Source organism: Bos javanicus, chromosome 6 (genome assembly GCF_032452875.1).
Source record: "Bos javanicus breed banteng chromosome 6, ARS-OSU_banteng_1.0, whole genome shotgun sequence".
NCBI classification, from domain to species: Eukaryota; Metazoa; Chordata; class Mammalia; order Artiodactyla; family Bovidae; genus Bos; species Bos javanicus.
The window spans coordinates 77,369,916-77,392,061 of NC_083873.1; the positions used below are offsets into that span (position 1 = coordinate 77,369,916).

The 22,146-nt window shown below is 32.7% G+C and overlaps 1 protein-coding gene across 16 annotated transcripts in view; it reads left to right on the top strand.

The window, feature by feature from the left end:
* Window positions 1-22,146, top strand: part of ADGRL3 (adhesion G protein-coupled receptor L3) — a 959,208-nt gene that overhangs the window by 364,528 nt on the left and 572,534 nt on the right. For all 16 annotated transcript variants that reach the window (XM_061420294.1, XM_061420290.1, XM_061420278.1 and 13 more), the window contains one exon: window positions 2,376-2,594. In XM_061420294.1, the coding sequence (XP_061276278.1) occupies window positions 2,540-2,594 (55 nt within the window). In that variant the 5' untranslated portion in view covers window positions 2,376-2,539. The remainder of the gene's footprint in view (window positions 1-2,375; window positions 2,595-22,146) is intronic.

The following is a 22,146-nucleotide window of genomic DNA, read 5'->3' on the forward strand; positions in this document are numbered from 1 at the left end:
AGTATATATTTTTGAAATAGTGAATAAATAACTCACCTAGAAGAGTTGCTATTAAATTAGTATTGTATATATTTATCTTCTACATACATGTGTGTGTGCGTGTGTTTGTGTGTATTTGTTTGTGTACATATACATGTCCCTTGATGCTATAGAGGGGAAGAAAAGATAATTGAATATTGAGGGGGATTGTTTACTTATTGATGGGTCAGTCAATTTATGTATCCTTATTTAAGTATCCATAATCATATTCATGTAAAAGAAGGCTATTTTAAATTACTACCTGCTTTCAAATTTATTTTCAGAAAGAGTTATATACTTGTGACATGACAATTAAATATAAGTTCTAAATGTTTTCTTATAAATCACAGTGTTAATTAAAAAAACAAGCAAAATGTTACACAGAAATTCTTTTCACATTATTTATCTCAACCTCATTTTTTCTTGTCAATGCTTTCTCTGTTTGTAAAAGTAAAATGTTATGAGAGTGTTTATTATGAGCTTAGTTTTTCTATTATGTCTGTGAGTTTAGAAAGAAAATTATTATATCTGTTGTTTCCAGATTTAGTTTATTCCATGCCTATCTTTACAATTGTGACTCAGTAAATAGTTTTGCTTGAATTTTCAAATGTCTTGCTTCTTACACAACCACATTAAAAAGTAAAAGTAAGATAAAATTGAAAACTCATGAGATGTATAAGAATTGTTAATATATATAGCACTTTCATACTTATTGTTCTGAACAACACATATTTTTATGTATTGCATATAATATATGACAAATTTTAACATAGTTAATGTTCATGTAACCATATGAATTAAGTAACATTGCTTCCCCACCATTAACAGACAGGAAATCAAGGAGCTGAATGCTTAAATGACTTACCCAAAGTCTTAGTACTAGTAGAGTTGTGTGTATGTTAGTTGCTCAGTTGTGCCTGACTCTTTGCAACCCCATGGACTGTAGCCTGCCAGGCTCTGCTGTCCATGGACTTCTCCAGGCAAGAGCACTGGAGTGGGTTGCCATTCCCTTCTCCAGGGGATCATCCCAACCCAAGGACTGAACCTGGGTCTCCTAAATTGCAGGCAGATTTTCTTTACTGTCTGAGCCACCAGGGAAGCCCACTAGTAGAGCTAATAATTCAAATTAGATGGTCTTGCTTCAGAACCTGTGCTCTTACGTACTGTGAATAGTAGTGCCAGAAATTCAGATAAATCTGTGTAATTTTGCCTTATAATGAATGTGAGCACTTCAGAAATATTTTCCAATGTGTTTTGATAGAATGAAGGTTATTACAATCCTCAGTAAACTATCTCTATTTTGAATATTTCTTTCCAGAAAAAAATTTAGATTTATACTAAAAATGTGAAATATATTTCACACTATTTCACAATAGTGAAATATATACTATCAATAATTACTTGAATAGAGGGAAAGAGAGAGGAAAGAAAAGAAAGAAAGAAAAGGAATACCTAGTTAGTACTTGATTGATCAGTTTTAAAGATGTTCACTGTAAAAAACAACATCTTCAAAATTGAGGTCATGTACCTTCAATACTTTTACTTTCTAACATATATATCTGCAAACTTTAAAGAGAGGGCAGCTATATCAGTTTGATTCAGTGAAATAACTTTAAAATGCTTAAAATTTTTAGTGTCTTCTATATGTATTTAACACTTTTAAGCAAATTCGTCATTTTGAGTTGTAGGATCCTGGAAGATAGGTTGCATGTTTTATTCAATATTTTGCCCTATTTTCTTAGCACTGTACTTTGTAATTTAGAGGACACTCAGTAAACTTTTGCTAAATGAATTGATTATGATTGAGCATAATTAATTAACATAAATTATAATTTTCACAAATTTAATTACAAAAATAATTAGAAAAGTAATATAGTTAAAATTTAGAATAATTTCTGAATTATTCTCAGGGTCTAGAATGAAAGTAGGACTCATACATTTAACTTTTTTGTTCACACATATAGTAATCATAATGAATGGTTTTTTAAAAACTTGTCTATTATTAGTAAAAATTATATTTGTGGATAATATTTACCCTAAGTAAACACCAAATGTTTAAACCTATTGACAAATTATACAAATTAATTATTATACTAATGAGTATAGTTTATTTATATTAATTTGTCCAGTGAGACTGAATTACTTGTGTCAGTAAGTTTGGGGGTTGGGAAATAAATACTGTGGTAATACGTAAGTTAATAATGTCTTTTAGGTTACTTACTTATTTTTATGTATGATGTGTGTATTGATTACAATGAGGAAGGGAGGAGGTATACAGATGTTCTTGTCAGCAAGGAAACTTTGAAGGAAATGATAAAACCTATATTTGATAACTTTTTTTTTTTTCTTGTTTGCAGGATTCTGAATTGGGTATTGGTGTTTCTGTTTTGAAGAATATTTCTTTTTGAGCTGTTTTATTTTTAATCATCCATCTTGGGATACAGAAAAAGAATCAGAAAGACACTTATTTTAAGTTTAGAATACTCACTCCTGAGGCATCCTCACTGCCGAGCTCACGACAATGTGGCCATCACAGCTACTAGTCTTCATGATGCTCTTAGCACCGATAATTCATGGTAAGACTTTTAATTATATTTTTCTGTGACACTTAATGTTGTCTCAGTAATTTACATTAGATCCTTTATTTTAAATTTTTGTGCTATGATTTTGCAGTTTTTGCCTACCATGTAATAATAGCTGTAAGTAATGTACTTTAAGCTGTAATAAATAGAATGTTGAGTTTTATTTCTTAAAATACCATTTAAAATGTGTATCTAACCAAATTATTTTTTTAATTTCATGTTTTATTATTTTTTATCACCCTTAAAGAGTATCATTTAAATTATTAACTATCATTTATTATGAATTTAAATGACCTGTTTTGCTAAGTAAAATAGCTTTTAATATAGTAAATGCCCTTTCGAAAGAAAACACTCCCAAATTCTACTTTCCTGAACCCAGTAATTATTTGTTTCTGAGTGTTTAGTACCATGCTCAATCCTTAACACACAAAATTAAATTGAAACCTCTCATTAAGACAGAATTGTGATATCCCTTTTAACGAGAAAAGAAATAAAAAGCATTATCAAAACAGTATCAACATAAGCAAAAATGTATTTTTCCTGAAACATGCTAATATACTCATAAAAGACTGTATACATGTTCATTTAGACATCTTGGTACTTATAGCATGAGTATGATAGTTAAGAAATAATCTTTCTTTGCAAATTTTTATAAAACATCTAATTAGTCAATAAATAAGCTAAACAAATTCTGTACCACTTAGAATAATATTTATTTAATCCCTCTAAAAATTGCCAGATTAAAGTCTATACATATGTTACTTTTTCCCAATTTAAAGTTTTCTACTGATTATCATTGGTTTTGCCCTTAGATGAAAATGGCATAATACAGTCACTGTCGCATATGTTAATGATAATTATAGCAAAGAAAAAAGGACACAGCTGTACTTGCCACTGCTTAGGAGGTCTCAGAGTATTAGAGTTTAGCAGGCAGCTGAAATGACTTTTTAGCCTCCTTGGCTCATTTTTGGTTTTTAATTGACTGTAGAAATCTATTGTAGTTTTTCAGTGATGCAGTTCTTAATTTGACTCATTCATATGTTTTAACATGAATTGCATTCTACTGTCATTATAAAAATGGGATAAAATCACTTGTCTTTTGACATTTCCCCTAAAGTTTCCCTGCTTTCACAACTTTATTTCTAACAAATTGCTATAAGATAGTGCTTTTTTAAAAAATGAAAGTAAAATTGTACAACCATCTCATTTTAAACAATGTAAAATTGTTAAATATTTCAAATTTTTCCCTCAATTCTTATACTGATGTGACACTTGCACATTCATATACTTGGGCATGTATAACATTTTGTGATATGGCACAGTATAGGAATTATGTTCTTTTAAACAAATGCTTTTCTAATTGTCAGTGTACCTAAAGATGATTCTACTTAGCCTTTTTGATATTATGAAAATGTCTCACTCGTAAGTTTATTTGAAGATTAAATAGGATATGTAAAAAATCTAGCACAGAACATGACTGATATTAAGTGATTGAACATGTTAATTTCCTTCATCATACTATCTACCCTTCCCGTATATTTTTGTTCTAGTAAATTGTAACAGCTAAGAATTAGCTTACCCTGAGAGCTTCTTCATTTGATACTGATATTCAGGAAAAAAAACTCTTAAGTATATGTACAATTCATGTTTACAAAGTCAGTCTAAAATTGTACTATTAGAGCAAGGTAGGTTAAAAATAGCAGAAATACACATTGTAAGAAAGACTTTCTTTTCAGAGGTGCAGTTTCTGGTCTCCTAAACCTGACACCTACTTTGTACCTCATGGGTCCCAAAGATCACTGAGCCTTACACCATGATTCTTGAGTTGAGACCTTTATTGAACAAGCATACAGAAACACACATATAATCTCTTCAAGCAACTCTAATAAGTATTTAAAAACTAATAAAGTACAGAAACTATTGACCCTGGTATATAAAAATATATAAAATATTTTGACTAAAAAACTAAAATAATGTTTTCATTTTCTGTGAACTACTTTATATTATCCTATGCATATCAGGCTAAACAGTATAGAAACTTTCCACTTATAAACTTTATTCTTATTATCTTGTGTAAGTATTTTAAAATTTTTCACCAGAGAAAATACAAGTCAGTTTTGACTGCCTTCTGTGGAAGGCTTTCTCCATTGCCTTGTGATGCCACTTCAAACTTGTAAATGAAGGGCTCCATGTAAGCAGATTTTTTGAGTTCAGCTTGCTCATAAACAGAAAGTGTGTGTGCCTTTGATCAGTGCAGAAATATAATAGAATTAGACATTTTTGGAGTCCCCACCAGTCTTGGCTTGAAGGAATACCATATAGCTTGAAACCTGAGAGGACTGAAATAAAATAGATGTCTTAGTAATAGAGGTACTTTTTTTCCAAAACATCCCTGGATAGCATGTCCTTGCCTACTGTTGATGCAACGCCTAGCTATATTTCTTCTCCTGATCAAAGAGAATTAACTTTTCTGGACATGACCCAAATTTCTGGCCTTTTCTCCAGAGTATATAATAATGATGACTACTTCCCTGGTGTCTCAGACAGTAAAGAATCCACCTGCAATGCAGGAGACCCGGGTTTGAGACCTAGATCAAGGAGATCACCTGGAGAAGGGAATGTCTACCCACTCCAGTATTCTCGCCTGAAGAATTCCAAGGACAGTGGAGCCTGGCATGTTACAGTCCATGGGGTCACAAAGAGTTGGACATGACTGAGTGACAAGGACATAGTGATTCAATAGCCATAAACTTTAACTGTATTTGGTACAATTAATTAACACAGCATTCTCATGGGTTTAATATTACTTATTATTATCATCATTACTTTGTATATAACTTTTTATGTGAAAGTATTGGGGTACCAAGTGACCAAACAACTTGACTAAAGTTGCACATGAGACCCAGAGAGGTCTTAAAATGAAGGATTTAGCTTCTTGAGCTCTGGTCTTAACTGCAGGTAAATAATCAGTTCCTATTAAAGCCATTCTTCCCTGTAGAAAATTCCACATCAGCTCTCCTGGTTCTTGTGAACAGATGAGGTAAAAAGGTAGATTTCTGCCTCTTCCATGTTCTGGGCATAGACTGACTGGGCTTTGAAGTCTTAACAGATATGAGATAAAATTTCAGCTCTACTGCCTACAAGTTCTGTAACAGTTACTTGGTAAATTAGTTAACAAATAACATTTATCATAGACTGTGAGTCAGATGACTGTGCTAGCTACTAAAGCTATGGTAATGAACAAGGGATTCTAAATTCTTCCCTCAAGCTTATAGTAACTTAAAATTTGTAAGCCTGCTTTTCATTTGTAAGAACAAACACTCCATGTAGGGTTATTTTAAGAAATGAATGATATACACATAGTTCTAACATAGTGCTTGGCACTCAGTTAATCTTTTTTCTGTTTTATTTTCCTACCCCTAATTACTTTGAAATAGAGCTAAACCTCTCAGCATTAGATAAGGAATATATACAATTATCCTTATTCTTACCCTGAGAATTGAAGTCTTTTGCTACTAGAACCTCAGCATTTTGATTTTGCCAGAAAATCTTAATACTAGTATCTAAACAAAATTATTGTCAAACTGACTATATATATCAGATATATATATAAAGACTTAATATATAATTGTCAGTATATTATATTTTAGTATATAATTCTCTATTGTCAGTGGTAGTAGTATGTAATTGTAAGTGATGCATTTTTTGCATGATTTCTGCATGGGTAAAATTAGAAACTAAGCTAAATAATTAATTCTGAACAATATTTACACTAGTTGAGTAATCTCCCACATCATCCTAGAGAGTCTGGCCAGTATTTTTTATAGGAAAATAAACTTAATTAGTATATCCACATTTTGTGTATATTTATATATATATATATATGTATATATATATATATATATACATATACAACTTTAAACTTAAGAAATGTCTCTGGTTCTATGTTTATCTGTCCATATTTTATGTCTCTGTGTACCTCTGTATTTCTATTTTTCTGTTTTCCATGACTGTGTCTCCTTCCTGTATAACCATAAAATCCTTATCTATAATGCAATGAGACCTGGCAGAAGTAAAGAGAAGTAGTGAAAGCAGATGGCCAGTTCTTTGGTGTTAACTAATGTAGTGTTGCATGAAGATAAAGGACTTTTTTGTTCTAATGATGTGGTTGGGAGCAAGGGAAAATAGAGAGATCAGAGAACAAAAATCCAGTGATACCATGAGCACCTGGGACTCATCCTGACTGGCGGTAAAACAATGTCATGGTTCAGTATAGGACCCACACTAGGAGACCTGTTCTTGGGAGGTACGTCACCCAAGCCATAATGGGTTGGGAGTTGAGAAGGTGATTGCGATGCTCAAATATTTTAACTGCATCTTGTGTTCATTAAACTGTACTTAGCAAGTGTATCACAATGATAGAGATAGAAAACAGGATCATTGTAGCTTACTATATGTAAAAGGAAACAGTATTTTTAATGATATCTTTGCAGAAAAAAGTAGAATTTAAAAAACTCTTTCATGAGCCACAATATATGTACTTTTTCCCAAGTTTATTTTGTGTTGGTAAAGTTGCATGTGTATTTATATATTAATGAACTTTAAAGCTAACAAGTTAGTTATTATAAACAGTTCTTAGCAGGGACAAAACAATGATCAAACACATATATCTTGTACTATTATGGTTTTTGTAATTTGTTTTATTATTAATCTATTTTTAGTTATAGTAATATTTAATGTGCCAATGATTTAAAATAATAATTCAAAATATTTTAACCTCTAATAATATGTGAAGCTTGAGAAAGTACCAAATTATATTTTACCACAGAAAATATTACCATATAAATTTTTTTATGAAGTCATGTTTTATTAATGGTGAAAGTGGTAGGTTGACTTCTAAGCTCTGCTTAGCTATTTTTTTTCTAGAAATTAATCATCCTTTAAATGTTTATAATGCTTGCCAGCCTAGATAATTTGTAATACTTGCAGTAATATCACTATCTGTATGGTCAAATATGTTATACTGAGAAATCTTTGTCATCATCATGATACATGAGATTATTGAGAACACATCCAATAGCATCTATTAATGCATTAGCCACTTGGTACTGAAATTCAAAATAAGTATTAATATATATTTCAAAAGTTAACTATGCAGTCTCTAATACAACATAATGTACTACCAATATGTACATCTGACAGCTTTCCTTTGTAAGAATGTGTTTAGGAGCCTTCTCTGTGCATTCAGTATGCAGTTTGGCAATTGGAAAATAATTTTATTTTGTCTTTGCATCTGCAAAACATGTTATGTGTGAATTTTATTGTAGTGATATTCCTCTACAAGTAAGAAATGTGCACTTTGAGAGCAAAGTAGCATTTTCTATCTTCAGATTTTATGTACTGTGACTGTTTCAAGGGTTTAGAATCATATATTATTTTTTGTGCTTCTTGGCTTTGGGGTAAACTGATTATACTAGGATGGTCATTGTGCACTTGATGTTGAATACATTTCAAGTAGTTTGATGTGTAATATATAAGTATCTAATTGTCTCCCTCTTCTTTGCATTGCTATTTATTTTCATTCTCAATGTAAGAATAGTGCTCTTACATTTATAATTTCATGTAAATAGCCATAGGGCATTTTTCATACAATTATTTCCTGCATTCAGATTGGAAAATAATTGCTTAATGACCAATCAAAAAATTGAAATGCAATAGGAAAGAGTCTTATCATGCAAATAAGATGCTATATATCAATGTTACATTATAATCTGTTTTGACAGTTCAGAATAAGGCCCTGTTGAAAACTAGGGTTAAGTCATTCTCTAATTTATTTCAGATTTTTAATTGATGAATTAAAAATAAACTTTATTTTAATAATTATATTTTTATTTTATTTGAATCTATGTTTCTTTACCATCGTAGCAGAACTAGTTTCTTTAAAAATAAAAACTTGTCTTTGTATCAGAAAAACTGTGTATGAATTATTTGACCAAAGGAGTTAGGCTAGCTAAGGATTTGCAAGAGAAATATGCTGGTTGTAATTTCCAAAAGTAATGGCTAGACACCTTCAAACAAAACTAGGCTCTCACAGTGACACTTGATAAACTTTCTGTCTTTATTTGATCTATGCACACTGTAGTTTGTGGTGATATGAATGTCATGAAGTCAAGGTTATAGCTTGATAAAGTATAAGAACATAGTCTCGTATATTTCTTTGTCTGTCATTACCAGTGTCACCTATTTTATTGTTTAAGTAATCCTCTTCAAACAAATTTAAATCAGAAGGCAAAAATTCAATAATTCCATGACCTGGTGGTACAATTAATACTAATGGTTGTTAGATATTTTTTGCAGTCGTGCAAGCGCATATTTTTAAAAAGTGGAATAACTTTAGAAATAAAAGTTGTGTCTTTAATACTGATTTCACCTTAAAATTAAGACATTTCTAGCCCTTCATTAAAGTTTAAAAAATTATGAATGCATGTTATATAAGAAATAATTGTGTATCTAACCATAGATTATTGGCTCAGCACTGAAGGTCATTGATACATTACAGTTACAAATTGCAGTATAAGGGAACATGGTTGTATATAAAATTTGATTGTATCTTTGTACCCATAGAAGAAAATCTCTTGATAATACGGAAAGTAAAAGAATGACTCATTTTTGACTTACAACTATATAAAATAAATGGTCATAAATGATCAAAACAGCCTTACTTATTATCACCACCATTTATTTAAAATAATTCCACAAGTTTTGGCTACTATAATAATCAACAAATGTAAACAAGAATAAATATTCAAATATTAAGATATAATTGTTATTTGCAGGTAGATTATGATGCATTCAGAAAATCAATAATATAATAACTTTCCAGAATCAATGAAAGCACTAAGTTCAGGTTTATGATTCATACATGCATATATGATTACATCACAGTAGAAATGAAATGCCTGAGTTACTTAGGAAATATAGGAGGAGCTACATTAAACCTAGGAGAAGAAAACTGTGAAACTTACTGGGAATTATAAAATAAAACACCCAATATACCATGTTCCTGAATAAAAAAAGACTAGGAACAGCAAAATTGTAAGTTATTTCCAAGTTAAATTTTATGTATGTTCACACAACTGCTTTCAGAGTACTGATGTGAGCTTTTCCATGTAGAAATTTAATGAAATTATTCTAAAATATATATTGATATATATATATATATAGAATATTAAGCAAAATTTTACAAAAGTGAAAAGAATAATAGGTAGATATAAATTTAACATATATATTATGAAAGAACAGTAATTAAGATATAATATCAAAATTAGTGTAATTGATCAATTTTGAAAATGAGATTCCTGAAAAATCACTGCACTCTATATTTGTAATTTTCAAGGAATGACTCCTCAGAAAATCAAATATCTAAGACAAGAAAGAGTCAAATAAGGATCAAATCAATTGTGTGTGTATGTGTTTCGAATTATATACTATGGAACTTCTGGAGAAAGACTTCTTTGAATTGCCTACTTTAATTTCCATTCTTAATGTATTAGATAGCGTAAACTTTGGCTGTGGTCACAGTAGAATTCAAAATGAATAATAGCTTCGAGAGAATATATTCTTGTTCACCAAACGTTTGAAGAAAGATAAATGTTTCTGGTTGGACAGTATATGTGTGTGTGTGTGTGTGTGTGTGTGTGTGTGTGTGTTTGTGCACGTGTGTGCATATCTCTGTGTTTGAAGGACAGAGGGGATGCCATTCTCTTGTTCTCACAGTTATTTATAGACTCAGTCTATTAATGGCACAAGAGTTCCAATATCTTTCTGAGGCTCACTGTCATTCCTATCCACAGAAGGAAGAAGAGTATTGGGAGGATTCCAGTGGGAGGTTCTTATATGGATATGCTTGGAAATAGTGCGCATTACTTTTGTTTCCGCTTCCATTAATTAAAACTCTGCCTCATAGCCACACCTATAAATAAGTTTGAAAATCGTAGTCCTCTTGTGATGAAGGAAGAAGAAAATATTTTTAAAATATATGGTAGTTTTTTAAAAATTAGATTTGATGCATCAATATCTTTTTTAATGTATAAATGGGTACTTAAAATATCTTTCTTGAGATATATTTCATATACCATAAAATTTAGTTTAGTGGATTTTAGTGTTTGCATAGTCGTGTACCTTTTAGAGTGTAATTAGTCCTCCAAAAAGAAATCCTATATCCATTAGTAGTCACATCCATCTTCCCCTTGGGAAGACCCAGTCCCGGACCATCAGTAATCAATGTATCTATGCTTTTCCCTATTGTAGACATTGCAACTTGCTTCTTTCATTTAGCATAATATTTTTAAAATATATGTATACCATGGCATGTATGGGTGGTTCTTGTTTGTTTCCAAGTAATCTGTTGTATAAATATACCACATTATATTTATCCGTGGATGGAAATTTGGATTATTCCCCACTTTTTGGCTATTCTGTATAATGTTTTTATGAAAATTCATGCATAAATTTTTGTGTGGACGTTTTCACTTTTCTTGGGTATAAACCTAGGAGTGGACTTGCTGAGTCACATGATTACTATATTTAACATTTTGAGGAAGTGCTAAACTACTTTCCAAAGTGGTTGCACAGTGACACGTTGCAAACATTCTTGCATTCTCAACTATATTTGTTACTGTCTTTTTTCTTTTAATCAATCTGGTCAAAATGAAGTAGTATCTCATTGTATAATTTTTTTTTTTTTGGCTACTCAATAGTTTCTTTTTGATGATCTATTTTAAATATAGTAGTTTGTACATGTCAATCCTAAACTCCCAATCTTGACTTATATTTCTCTAATGTATAATCTTGAGCTCATTTTCGTGTACTTGGTTATTTGCATATCTTACTTGAAGAAATATGATTTAATCATTTCTTAATTTTTATTTTTCATTTCTAAGTATTCTTTATATAAATATATTTTTTGTAAAAAGATCACAGGGTACCATTGTTATAGTACATTTGGATTTAAGAAATCTTTAGATGCATTTTCTAAGAGGCTTTTTGCTTGGATTTGCCCACTTACATCTCAGCTATTTTAAATTCACTTTGAAATCATATATCATTTGTCTAGCCCCACTCCACCTTCTTTTTTACTTATTCCTAAAAATAGTTCATTAACTTGTTTTTTTATGATTGCAAAAACTACTAATTGACAATGATTGAAACTTTATTCTGATATGTGAATTGAATAGTGGTGAATGATACACAGAATAGTTAGGTAATTCATTGAATTCTTCTAGTTAGTTTCCAATTACTCCTCCTTAAGAAAATGATAAAGAACATTAAGCTTTAATTTGATGGCCAGAAGCATTTCTATTTTTGTTCTAGTCTGAATTCTTCTACCAGATTCAGAAAGCCCTCTTTTTTACATTTTTTGTGTCTTTGCTCAAATTATAAACAGTGCATCTTTTATTTCCATACACTTATTTTCTCTGGTATGTTCTACAAACAACTCAATGCCTCTTTAAATCTTAAGAAAGTTATGCTATTTGTTGTGTCTGTCAAATCTACACATGTTACTTAGTATCCTTTGGACTCACTCATATCACATCTTTAAACAGAAAAAGATGAGAAATGGAAAAGGACTTGAAATATTATTTGGAAAGAATCCTAGTCAACTTGCACTATTTCAGCCCACTGGACTTATCTGAAATAATACTATTTCAGGAGAAAAGATTAGGACTAAATAAAGATAATGATTTATAAATGTTATTACTGAACAGCTGTTACATTTTTAAGAAACCTTGAATAAAGGAAGATGTCCTATTTAGAAAATAATGCTTACATGAAGCCCAGAAACTGAAGTTTATAGTATTATTCAATTTAAACTGCTTTGGAATTCTAATTTGCATGGTTCTATTGAATGAAGTGAAAAGATTTCAGGCCTTAGAATCTAATTCCAATTCTGTTACTTCCAAGAAACATGACCTTAACCATGTGAATCATGGTTTTCTTATTTTTTATAAGGGTAATTAGGCCTACTTTGTTGTACTATGAGGATTAAGTAAAATAATGTATAGAAAGGCCTTAGAACCAAGCTTCACACATTTAATCTTGGAAAAATGTGGTCATTAAAACATACCTTTAAGAATTAGACCTAAAAACCAAATGACCTGGATAGTTAGCAAATTTTAAAATACTACACTGTCTTGGGTCACTTACTTTCCATAGTGTTTTTCAAATACTGCATTGTATATTCTTAACCCCCAAATGTGACAGTTTCTCTAATTATGAGTCTACACATTTGTACACACATTCCATCATTATATTCAGGACTCACCCACTGAACTGTAACTAAGTCTTTAATGAGTTACTAATGAACATCTTAAGCTTAGATAAGCAAAAAAAGAAAAAATAGTTTGAGCGTTTTGAAAAACTATTCATAGTTAAGCCTGTTGCTTTTAATTAGGCTATAAGCCCAGTGAAATTTCCTGTCTTTACTAATCTTCCCAGGTTTGAAGAAATTGAATAATAAGTGACAGATGTACCCTCCCTTTGATATTATTAATGTGAGGTAAAAAGGGATAAATACATTGAGCTAAATTAGAGAAATCATTGTTTGATTAAACACAAAGATAATATACAAATTCAGAATAGTATATTTCAATGATTCATTTTTTTCCTTAGACTCTGATAACTTCAAAACCAGTTAATTTTGTTGTTGAATTAGAAAATAACAGATGTCATGAGGAAAAAAGATCCAGAGATGATTAGACCTTGTAGATGAAAAAAAAATCCTCTATATGGATGAAAGAGCAAACAGCTTTTACATATAACTGCTTCTCTCCAAGCTGTTAGAGATACTGTGAAAATAGTGATCACAGACACTACCTGAATTAGATCAGGACTATTATTTTCTGTAGCTCTTGTTATAAATCAACAATGGTGGTGACTGTTTAGCAATGATCCATTTTAAAAATTCCTTTTGATAGTGAAGTTGATGAAACCATGCAGACCTTAAGGGCACATGATTAAATAATGAAGACAGATAATACATAAAATTCAAAGCAACAGGATGGCATGATGCTCCCTCCAGGGAACACTCATATTTGTTTAAAAGGAACCCTTTTATATCAGTCACAGTGGCTCAGGACAGTGGGAAGAGCTGAGATAGCCCAGATGTTTTACGGGTTACACACTGTTGTTAGAGGCAAGCTTGACATCATGCCTCTGTACACAAATTAAAAATCAGCATGTCAGTTTTTAAAAGTAAGTGTCCAATAATAATTACACTCTCTATATATGTATCATAATATAAAAACACAGTCAGTTGTTTTGACCTGTGAGACTGTTAACATGTCTGCTTGCTTGTGAACCAGCATTTAGGCATTCATTTTGTATATGTGCTGAGGATGGGGTTGATTGGTAAAAGTCCCTTATTATTTGGAAAAATAATACCAAAAACATTTTCATTCTTCTCAACTACCTTCAGAAATGCCAGTTATGATTAGCTTAGGATGGGGAGAAAGCACTCACTAACAAGACAGATCTCTGTCAAAATATGTATAATTTTTGCTGCTTTTTTTTTTTTTTCCTACATGTCAAGTACAGGTGTCAATGGGATTAAGGTAAAGTGCCTCATTACTATCGTTATAAAGATTTTCAAAGAAATTATCTGGAATATTCTGAAGGCACATTTTCTCTACCATTAAAATGTTAACATTCTTTAAGAGGAGAGTAGACGAAGGGAAATTAAAGGAATATTTGTATTCTCCAAAGAATAAATTCCAGAGTTATACTTTTGTTATCATTAATTGAAATCTGTTTGCATTATGTTTGCAAAGAGACAGTTGTGACATTTTATTTAATTTAAATGAAAATAATGTGCTTTCAAGAGCTGATTTTTTTTCCAAATTTGTATCAGTACCAGAATTTTATTCTCTGCTTATTCATTTTAACAAATATTTGAGATATTTCTATTGCAGTATTTCATAAGCAACCACAGTGAGCCACAATTTTTCTTTTATTTTTAGAACATAGAAGATATCATGGTTGAAAGACAATTAAAAATAATCTTTTAATGTTGTTTCTTTTGTTTTTTAACACTGGGAATTTAATTTCCCTTTAGCTTTATTCATAACAGGTGTTTGCTTTTTCCACTAGTCTCAGGATGTCTTATATTGCTTTCAGAACTTGAAAGTTCAGTCTTTTGATGAAAGTTTAAAACATTTAAAAGTGTTTATTTTCCTGTAACAAGCTCTGTTTTAGAAAAGAGCAAGAAACTCAGTTTGCAAGGAAAGATGCATGTACACATAGAGCATATGAACACTACATAAGACAAGCATTAGAAGAATCTGTTGAGTTAAATAATATATGCATATACTCTAAAGGTTGCTTCATCATATACAGGTAGAAAAGTCATCACTTCTGAGCCATTTCTTCTAAGACCCAGAATTAAATCAGAGTTTTCTCTGTATTAGAACTCCCATGATGTAGTTTCTACCTGGTATTTTCTACCTTAGTCAGGTAGAAGTGGAACATTTATGACAATTGTTAGAGATTACTTTGTTGTTGTTAAATTGCTAAGTCGTATCTGGCTCTTTGCCACCCTGTGGACAGCAGCACCACAGGCTTTCCTGTCCTTCACCATCTCCCGGAGTTTGCTCAGATTCATGTCCCTTCACTCAGTGAAGATGTCTAACCATTTCATCCTCTGCTGCCCTCTTCTCCTTTTGCCTTCAATCTTTCTCAACATCAGGGTCTCCAATGAGTCAGTTCTTCACATCAGGTGGCCAAAGTATCGGAGCTTCAGCTACAACATCAGTCCTTCCAATGAATATTCAGGGTTGATTTCCTTTAGGATTGACTGGTTTGATTTCTTTACAATCCAAGGAACTCTCAAGAGTCAAGGGACTCTCCAGCACCACAACTTGAAATCATCAATTCTTTGGTGCTAAGCCTTCCTTATGGTCCGAGTCTTATATCCATACATCACTACTGGAAAAATCATAACTTTAACTATACGGACCTTTGTCAGCAAGGTAATGTCTTTACTTTTTAGGTTTGTTATAGCTTTCCTTCCAGGGAGCAGGTGTCATTTAATTTCATGGCTGCACTCACCATTCACAATCATTTTGGAGCCCAAGGAAATAAAATCTGTTACAGCTTCCACTTCTTCCCCATCCATTTGTCATAAAGTGATGGAACTGGATGCCGTGATCATAGTTTTTTGCATGTTGAGTTTTAAGGCAGCTTTTTCACTCTCTGCCATTAGACTGGTATCATCTGCATACTGGAGTTTGTGACTAGTTCTCCTGGCAGTCTTGATTATAGCTTTTGATTCATTCAGCCTGGCATTTTGCATGATGTACCCTAAATATAAGTTAAATAAACAGGGTGACACTAAAGCCTTTTCTTATTCCTTTCCCAATTTTGAATCAGTCTGTTATTCCATTAAGGTTCCAACTTTTGCTTCTTGACCTGCATACAGATTTCTCAGGTAGCAGGTAAGGTGAGCAGGCAGGTAAGGTCTCATATTCTTATCTTTTTAAGAATTTTCCAGTTTGTTGTGATCCACACAGTCAGTGGCTTTAGCATAGTCAATGAAGCTGAAGTAGATGTTTTTCTGGAATTTGCTTGCTTTGTCTATTGCCCAAGAAATGTTGGCAATTTGATCTCCGGTTCCTCTGCCTTTTCTAAATCCAGTTTGTACATCTGGAAGTTCTCAGTTCACATAGTGCTGAAGCCTAGCTTGAAAGATTTTGAGAATAACCTTACTAGCATACAAAATGAGTGCAATTGTACCCAGCCTATAAAGCAATTTTGCAGCTGTCATACTTACTTTAGGGAGAAATCAGGAAAGAAGTAATTTATTAATACAGCCAAGATGAAGGTGATGGCAGGAAGGTAGAGTCTTTCAGGTATGCATAAAGAAACACAAAAAATGGGAAATGACAGTTACTTAAAAGCAAAGAAATAATAGCAGTCATCTCTCTCTCTCTCCTCCTTTTCCTTCCTGCTTCCTCCCTCCTCTTCTACCCTTTCTCTATGGATAGATAGATAGATACAGATATGGGACTAAATTGGATTAGGTATTTTGTATCACTCAGTCATTTTTTGATAACAAGCATTTCAATATAATTTGTAGCATTTATGTAACATGTTGCCATTAGTTGAACACTTTTTCACACAAAAGCTCAGTGACTACTCATAGCAACTCTTTGAATCATACATAGTAATATCATTAATTCTAAGATGCACAAATAAACTTGGAACTGTCAATCTAATGATGTAATGACATTTCACATAGTTATTAGAAGAGAAACTCAAATCAAAATCCCTTAACCAGCTCTTAGAGGCTTCTTCCAAAGCATTTTAATATCCTGTTGAAAATCACCTTATTTTGTAGACCTGTGATTTTAATTAGAAATAAACCATCAGAGCAGCACATGTTAATAGAAGAATGAAGTAGAAATCAAAGAAGAAAAGGAAAGAAGTAAAGTTTGATTTAAGGAAAACAATATTGTATTTGCTTAAATCTTGTAAATAAAAAGACAAATATTTGAAGACAGGTGTCTTCTAGAACTAGATTAATGTGTTTTACACATAGCCTATTTGCACTGAATTTAGACAAGTGGGTAGAGAATGCCATAGTACAGATATCGCATGTTTCTCAACATGAAGAAGGACTTGCTTCTTCATATGTAATTGGGTGGGTGGCTCAAGAACAGAGTGAATTTGTAGTCACAGTTTCCTCATATGAAACTTAGTGATTTTTAGCAGACATAATCTTAGAGTTATTATCTATTGTGTGAGTTGAATGGTTCTTTCCAGACTTGAGATTGCATATTTTTAATGGAATGCCAGACATATAACTGCAATATTTATCTTGAAGACTTAGTTTTATAATAGCTTCAGGAAGAAAAATTTGATTTATATTTATAACTCAAATATTTCCCCAGAATTTATATAATAACTTAGGGGATAACATATACACTATTTTTTAAAAACAAAACTTAAGATTTTAGCTCTGTTCTAAGAATATTAGAGATACCAAGGGAACATTTCATGCAAAGATGGGCTCAATAAAGGAAAGAAATGGTAGAGATCTAACAGAAGCAGAAGATATTAAGAAGAGGTGGAAAGAATACACAGAAGAACTGAACAAAAAAGATCTTCACAAGCCAGATAATCACCATGGTATGATCATTCATCTAGAGCCAGACATCCTGGAATGTGAAGTCAAGTGGGCCTTAAAGCATCACTACGAACAAAGCTAGTAGAGGTGATGGAATTCCAGTTGAGCTATTCCAAATCCTAAAAGATGATGCTGTGAAAGTGCTGCACTCAATATACCAGCAAATTTGAAAAACTCAGCAGTGGCCACAGGATTGGAAAAGGTCAGTTTTCATTCCAATCCAAAAGAAAGGAAATGCCAAAGAATGCTCAAAGTACCACACAATTGCACTCATCTCACACACTAGTAAAGTAATGCTCAAAATTCTCCAAGCCAGACTTCTGCAATACGTGAACCGTGAACTTCCAGATGTTCAAGCTGGTTTTAGAAAAGGCAAAAGAACCAGAGATCAAATTGCCAACATCCGCTGGATCATGGAAAAAGCAAGAGAGTTCCAGAAAAACATCTATTTCTGCTTTATTGACTATGCCAAACCTTTGACTGTGTGGATCACAATAAACTGTGGAAAATTCTGAAGGAGATGGGAATTCCAGACCACCTGACCTGCCTCTTGAGAAACCTATATGAAGGTCAGGAAGCAACAGTTAGAACTGTCATGGAACAACAGACTGATTCCAAATAGGAAAAGGAGTATGTCAAGGCAGTATATTGTCACCCTGCTTATTTAACTTATATGCAGAGTACATCATGAGAAACACTGGGCTAGAGGAAGCACAAGCTGGAATCAAAATTGCCGGGAGAAATATCAATAAGCTCAGATATGCAGATGACACCACCCTTATGGCAGAAAGTGAAGAAGCACTAAAGAGCCTCTTGATGAAAGTGAAAGAGGAGAGTGAAAAAGTTGGCTTAATGCTCAACATTCAGAAAACTAAGATCATGGCATCTGATCCCATCATTTCATGGCAAATAGATGTGGAAACGGTGGAAACAGTGACAGACTTTATTTTGGGGGCTCCAAAATCACTATAGATGGTGACTGCAGCCATGAAATTAAAAGTCTCTTACTCCTTGAAAGGAAAGTTATAACCAGCATAGACAGAATATTAAAAAGCAGAGGCATTACTTTGTCAACAAAGTTCCATCTACTCAAAGCTATGGTTTTTCCAGTAATCATGTTTCATTGTGAATGTTGGACTCCAAAGAAAGCTGAGTGCTGATGAATGGATGCTTTTGAACTGTGGTGTTGGACAAGACTCCTGAGAGTCCCTTGGACAGCAAGGAGATCCAACCAGTCCATCCTAAAAGAGATCAGTCCTGGGTGTTCATTGGAAGGACTAATGTTGAAGGTGAAACTCCAATACTTTGGCCACCTGATGCGAATAGCTGCCTCATTTGAAAAGACCTTGATACCTGGAAAGATTGAGGTCAGGAGAAGGGGACGACAGAGGATGAGATGGTTGGATGGCATCACTGACTCATTGGTCATGGGTTTGGGTGGTCTCCGGGAGTTGGTGATGAACAGTGAGGACTGGTGTGCTGCGGTGTATTGGGTCGCAAAGAGTCTGACATGACTGAGTGACTGAACCGAACTGAACAGACTTCGTCCATGTGGGCCGTGTTACAGCCCCTCCACTTTTGCTGCTAGTGGTCGGTGACTCAGATTCCTTTGTAGAGATGGTCAGTTTAAAGATTAGTTTGATCTATTCACACAAGATACCCCGACTTCATGGAACACCTTGCAGTCTAGTCTCCTTCAATTTAAGAGTCAAAATCTATTTAAATTCACAGTATTTTTGTGCTTCTCCATCTTACCACATGAAATAATTTTATCATCTGATCCAGACCTATTCTTTGTAGGTTCACAGACCTTGCTTTCTAGTAGTTTAAGCACTCTTATTTCTTGTTTAAGGTGAGATTCTTTCATTTAATGCAGACACTCATATTTTTCAACTGATAGTGGGTCCATTCCACATGCGTTTTCAATCACAGTTTTCTGCCTACTCTAGCATTTTACCTTTCCTGAAATAATTGATCTCTAGTTCCGTTCTTATGTCTTTTTCCCTTTCCTGCCCTAGTCCTTTTTTCCCTAGAAGCTCTATTTAGTATCCTAACCAAGTGGCTGGTTGTTCCCAAACTAAACTCCTTAACCTGGTTTACAATGCCAATGATCTGGCTGTTGCTCACTTCTCTGATCTCAGCCCAGAACATTCTTATCCCAGTCCTGTACAGATTCATTGGCCATTGTGATAATTCTTGATCAGCCCAAGGCGATTCCAGATTGAGGCCTTCGGAATGCTCTTTACTCCTGACTTTTTATGACTAGCAACTTCTAATTTTGCTTCCATATGTAAATCTGTAAAAATCTAAACATAGTAGCATTTATTATTCTATTTAAACTTTCTGTGGATTACTCATATCTATATGATATTAAAATTATTTATGTATTTGCATGTTCTCTGTCTTCCATACAAGAATGGGTGATTCATTAAAGTAGGTATGTAATCTCTCTTTTTCACTAAAATCTCCAGTACCTAGAAAAGGACTTGACATATAATTGCAACTCGAAACATATTTGTTGAATGAATGAACAAGTAAACGCATGCTCCATCACTCCAGATCTTCTTGTTAATTTGGCTGAGGGTGAAATCTCTCAACTTTATTATAACTGAAGCTTGAAGGATACATAATAGCTTCATAATCTTTTCCTAATTCCTTCCATAGACCATAGATATTTTAGGGAAAATATACCTGTATATATGTTCATGTGGCCTTCCCTGGTGGCTCAGCAGTAAAGAATTTACCCCCAGTACAGGAGACATGGATTTAATCCCTGGGTCAGAAAGATCCCCTGGAGAAGGAAATGGCAACCCACTCCAGTGTTCTTGCCTGGGAAATCCCATGGACAGTGGAGCCTGGTGGGTTACAGTCCACAGGATCACAAAGAATCAGACATGATTGAGCGATTGAGCACACACATGTTCATGTAAAAATAATCTAAAAAATAGTCACATTGTCAACTTGGGTATAAGGAGAATGATATTTTGGAAGTTGAAAGATTGGAAAAGATGTCACTGGAGGTGATTTTTTAGATATTTTCATTTTTGTCACAGCTGTATTTGGCCTTAAAACTTGTTACTTCTTTTGATACCTTTTCATTCACACAAACTGTCAAAATAGCATTCAGATTAACTTTTGGCTAGATATTTTAGTGTACATACATTATAATGAGTTTAAATAAAAATTTGTTTTAGGGTGGTGCCTTAAAGATATATTTTAAACTTTGTCATTGTGGACAAATTTCTTAATATCATTTTTGCTTTTTATAAGAGCTATATCATTTGTCATGATTTGGAGGAGAATGTGTTTTTCACTCTTAATTTTCAAATACTTTAGACACCAAGAAGTTGTAGCACTACTGTATAAGCTTCTAGTATTAGAAAGATGATTATAAAATTCTCTTACTTTATCGGATTTCTTAGTTTCTCTCCTGACTGTTGAATGGTAGCCATATAGAATCCTTATCATGTTTTTAATATGCATGTTATGTTAAAATAATTGTGTAATGCAAAATTGTTTTCCTTGTAAAGTCTTTTTCTTTCTGTTAGCAGGAACATTATCATTATCACTCCTATTTATTACACTAGTTGCAATTAGTATAGAAAAGTGTATCTGTAGCAATTCACACACAAAAAAAGAAGTCCTGTACTTAAACCGTTCTGTTTTTCATAGCATAAAATGTATGACTGTTCTGTGAATATTAAAAAATAATCATGTGTGTGTAATTTTATTTTTTCATTATTGTCTTGGTCTTCCATATTTATCCATTTATGTAATATGTACCATTTGTCAGTAAAATCACTGTGTATATATATGGCAAAAATGTATGTATATATTTTTCATCCTAATGTCCATCACAAACCTTAGTACAGCATCCTTCCAAAAATGTTAAATAACCTGAAACATATAAATAAATATAAAACAATCCATGTAACAATTCCACAAACAAAATTAATAAAAAACTTTCTGAAAGTTTTTCACCCATTATTATATCAAGCTTTTTGTGTGTAAATATTTAATTCAATAACCAATATTTTCATTGACACAAACATGAGTGCCCATAAATTAGAACAGAATGCTGTGAATCTATAACAAATATAATCATTATATTTTTTTCAGGCAGCTTTTTCTGCTTTCCATAATTATAGTTAATTTTCTAATGGTTGTTAGGAGTTAGGATGAGGTTTTTGGCTTACTTAAGATCATGATTAACTAGGACAGAGGTACACAGTCCATATCACACTAGCAACCAGGAGATGTGAGCTCCTTAGCTCCAGGGTTGCCTGTGGGGCCTGGGGTGGTGGAGTCCACGGCCTAGGGCCCTCAGCAGAGAGCAGCCTTGGGAATAGCCCCAGTAGGGCTCCT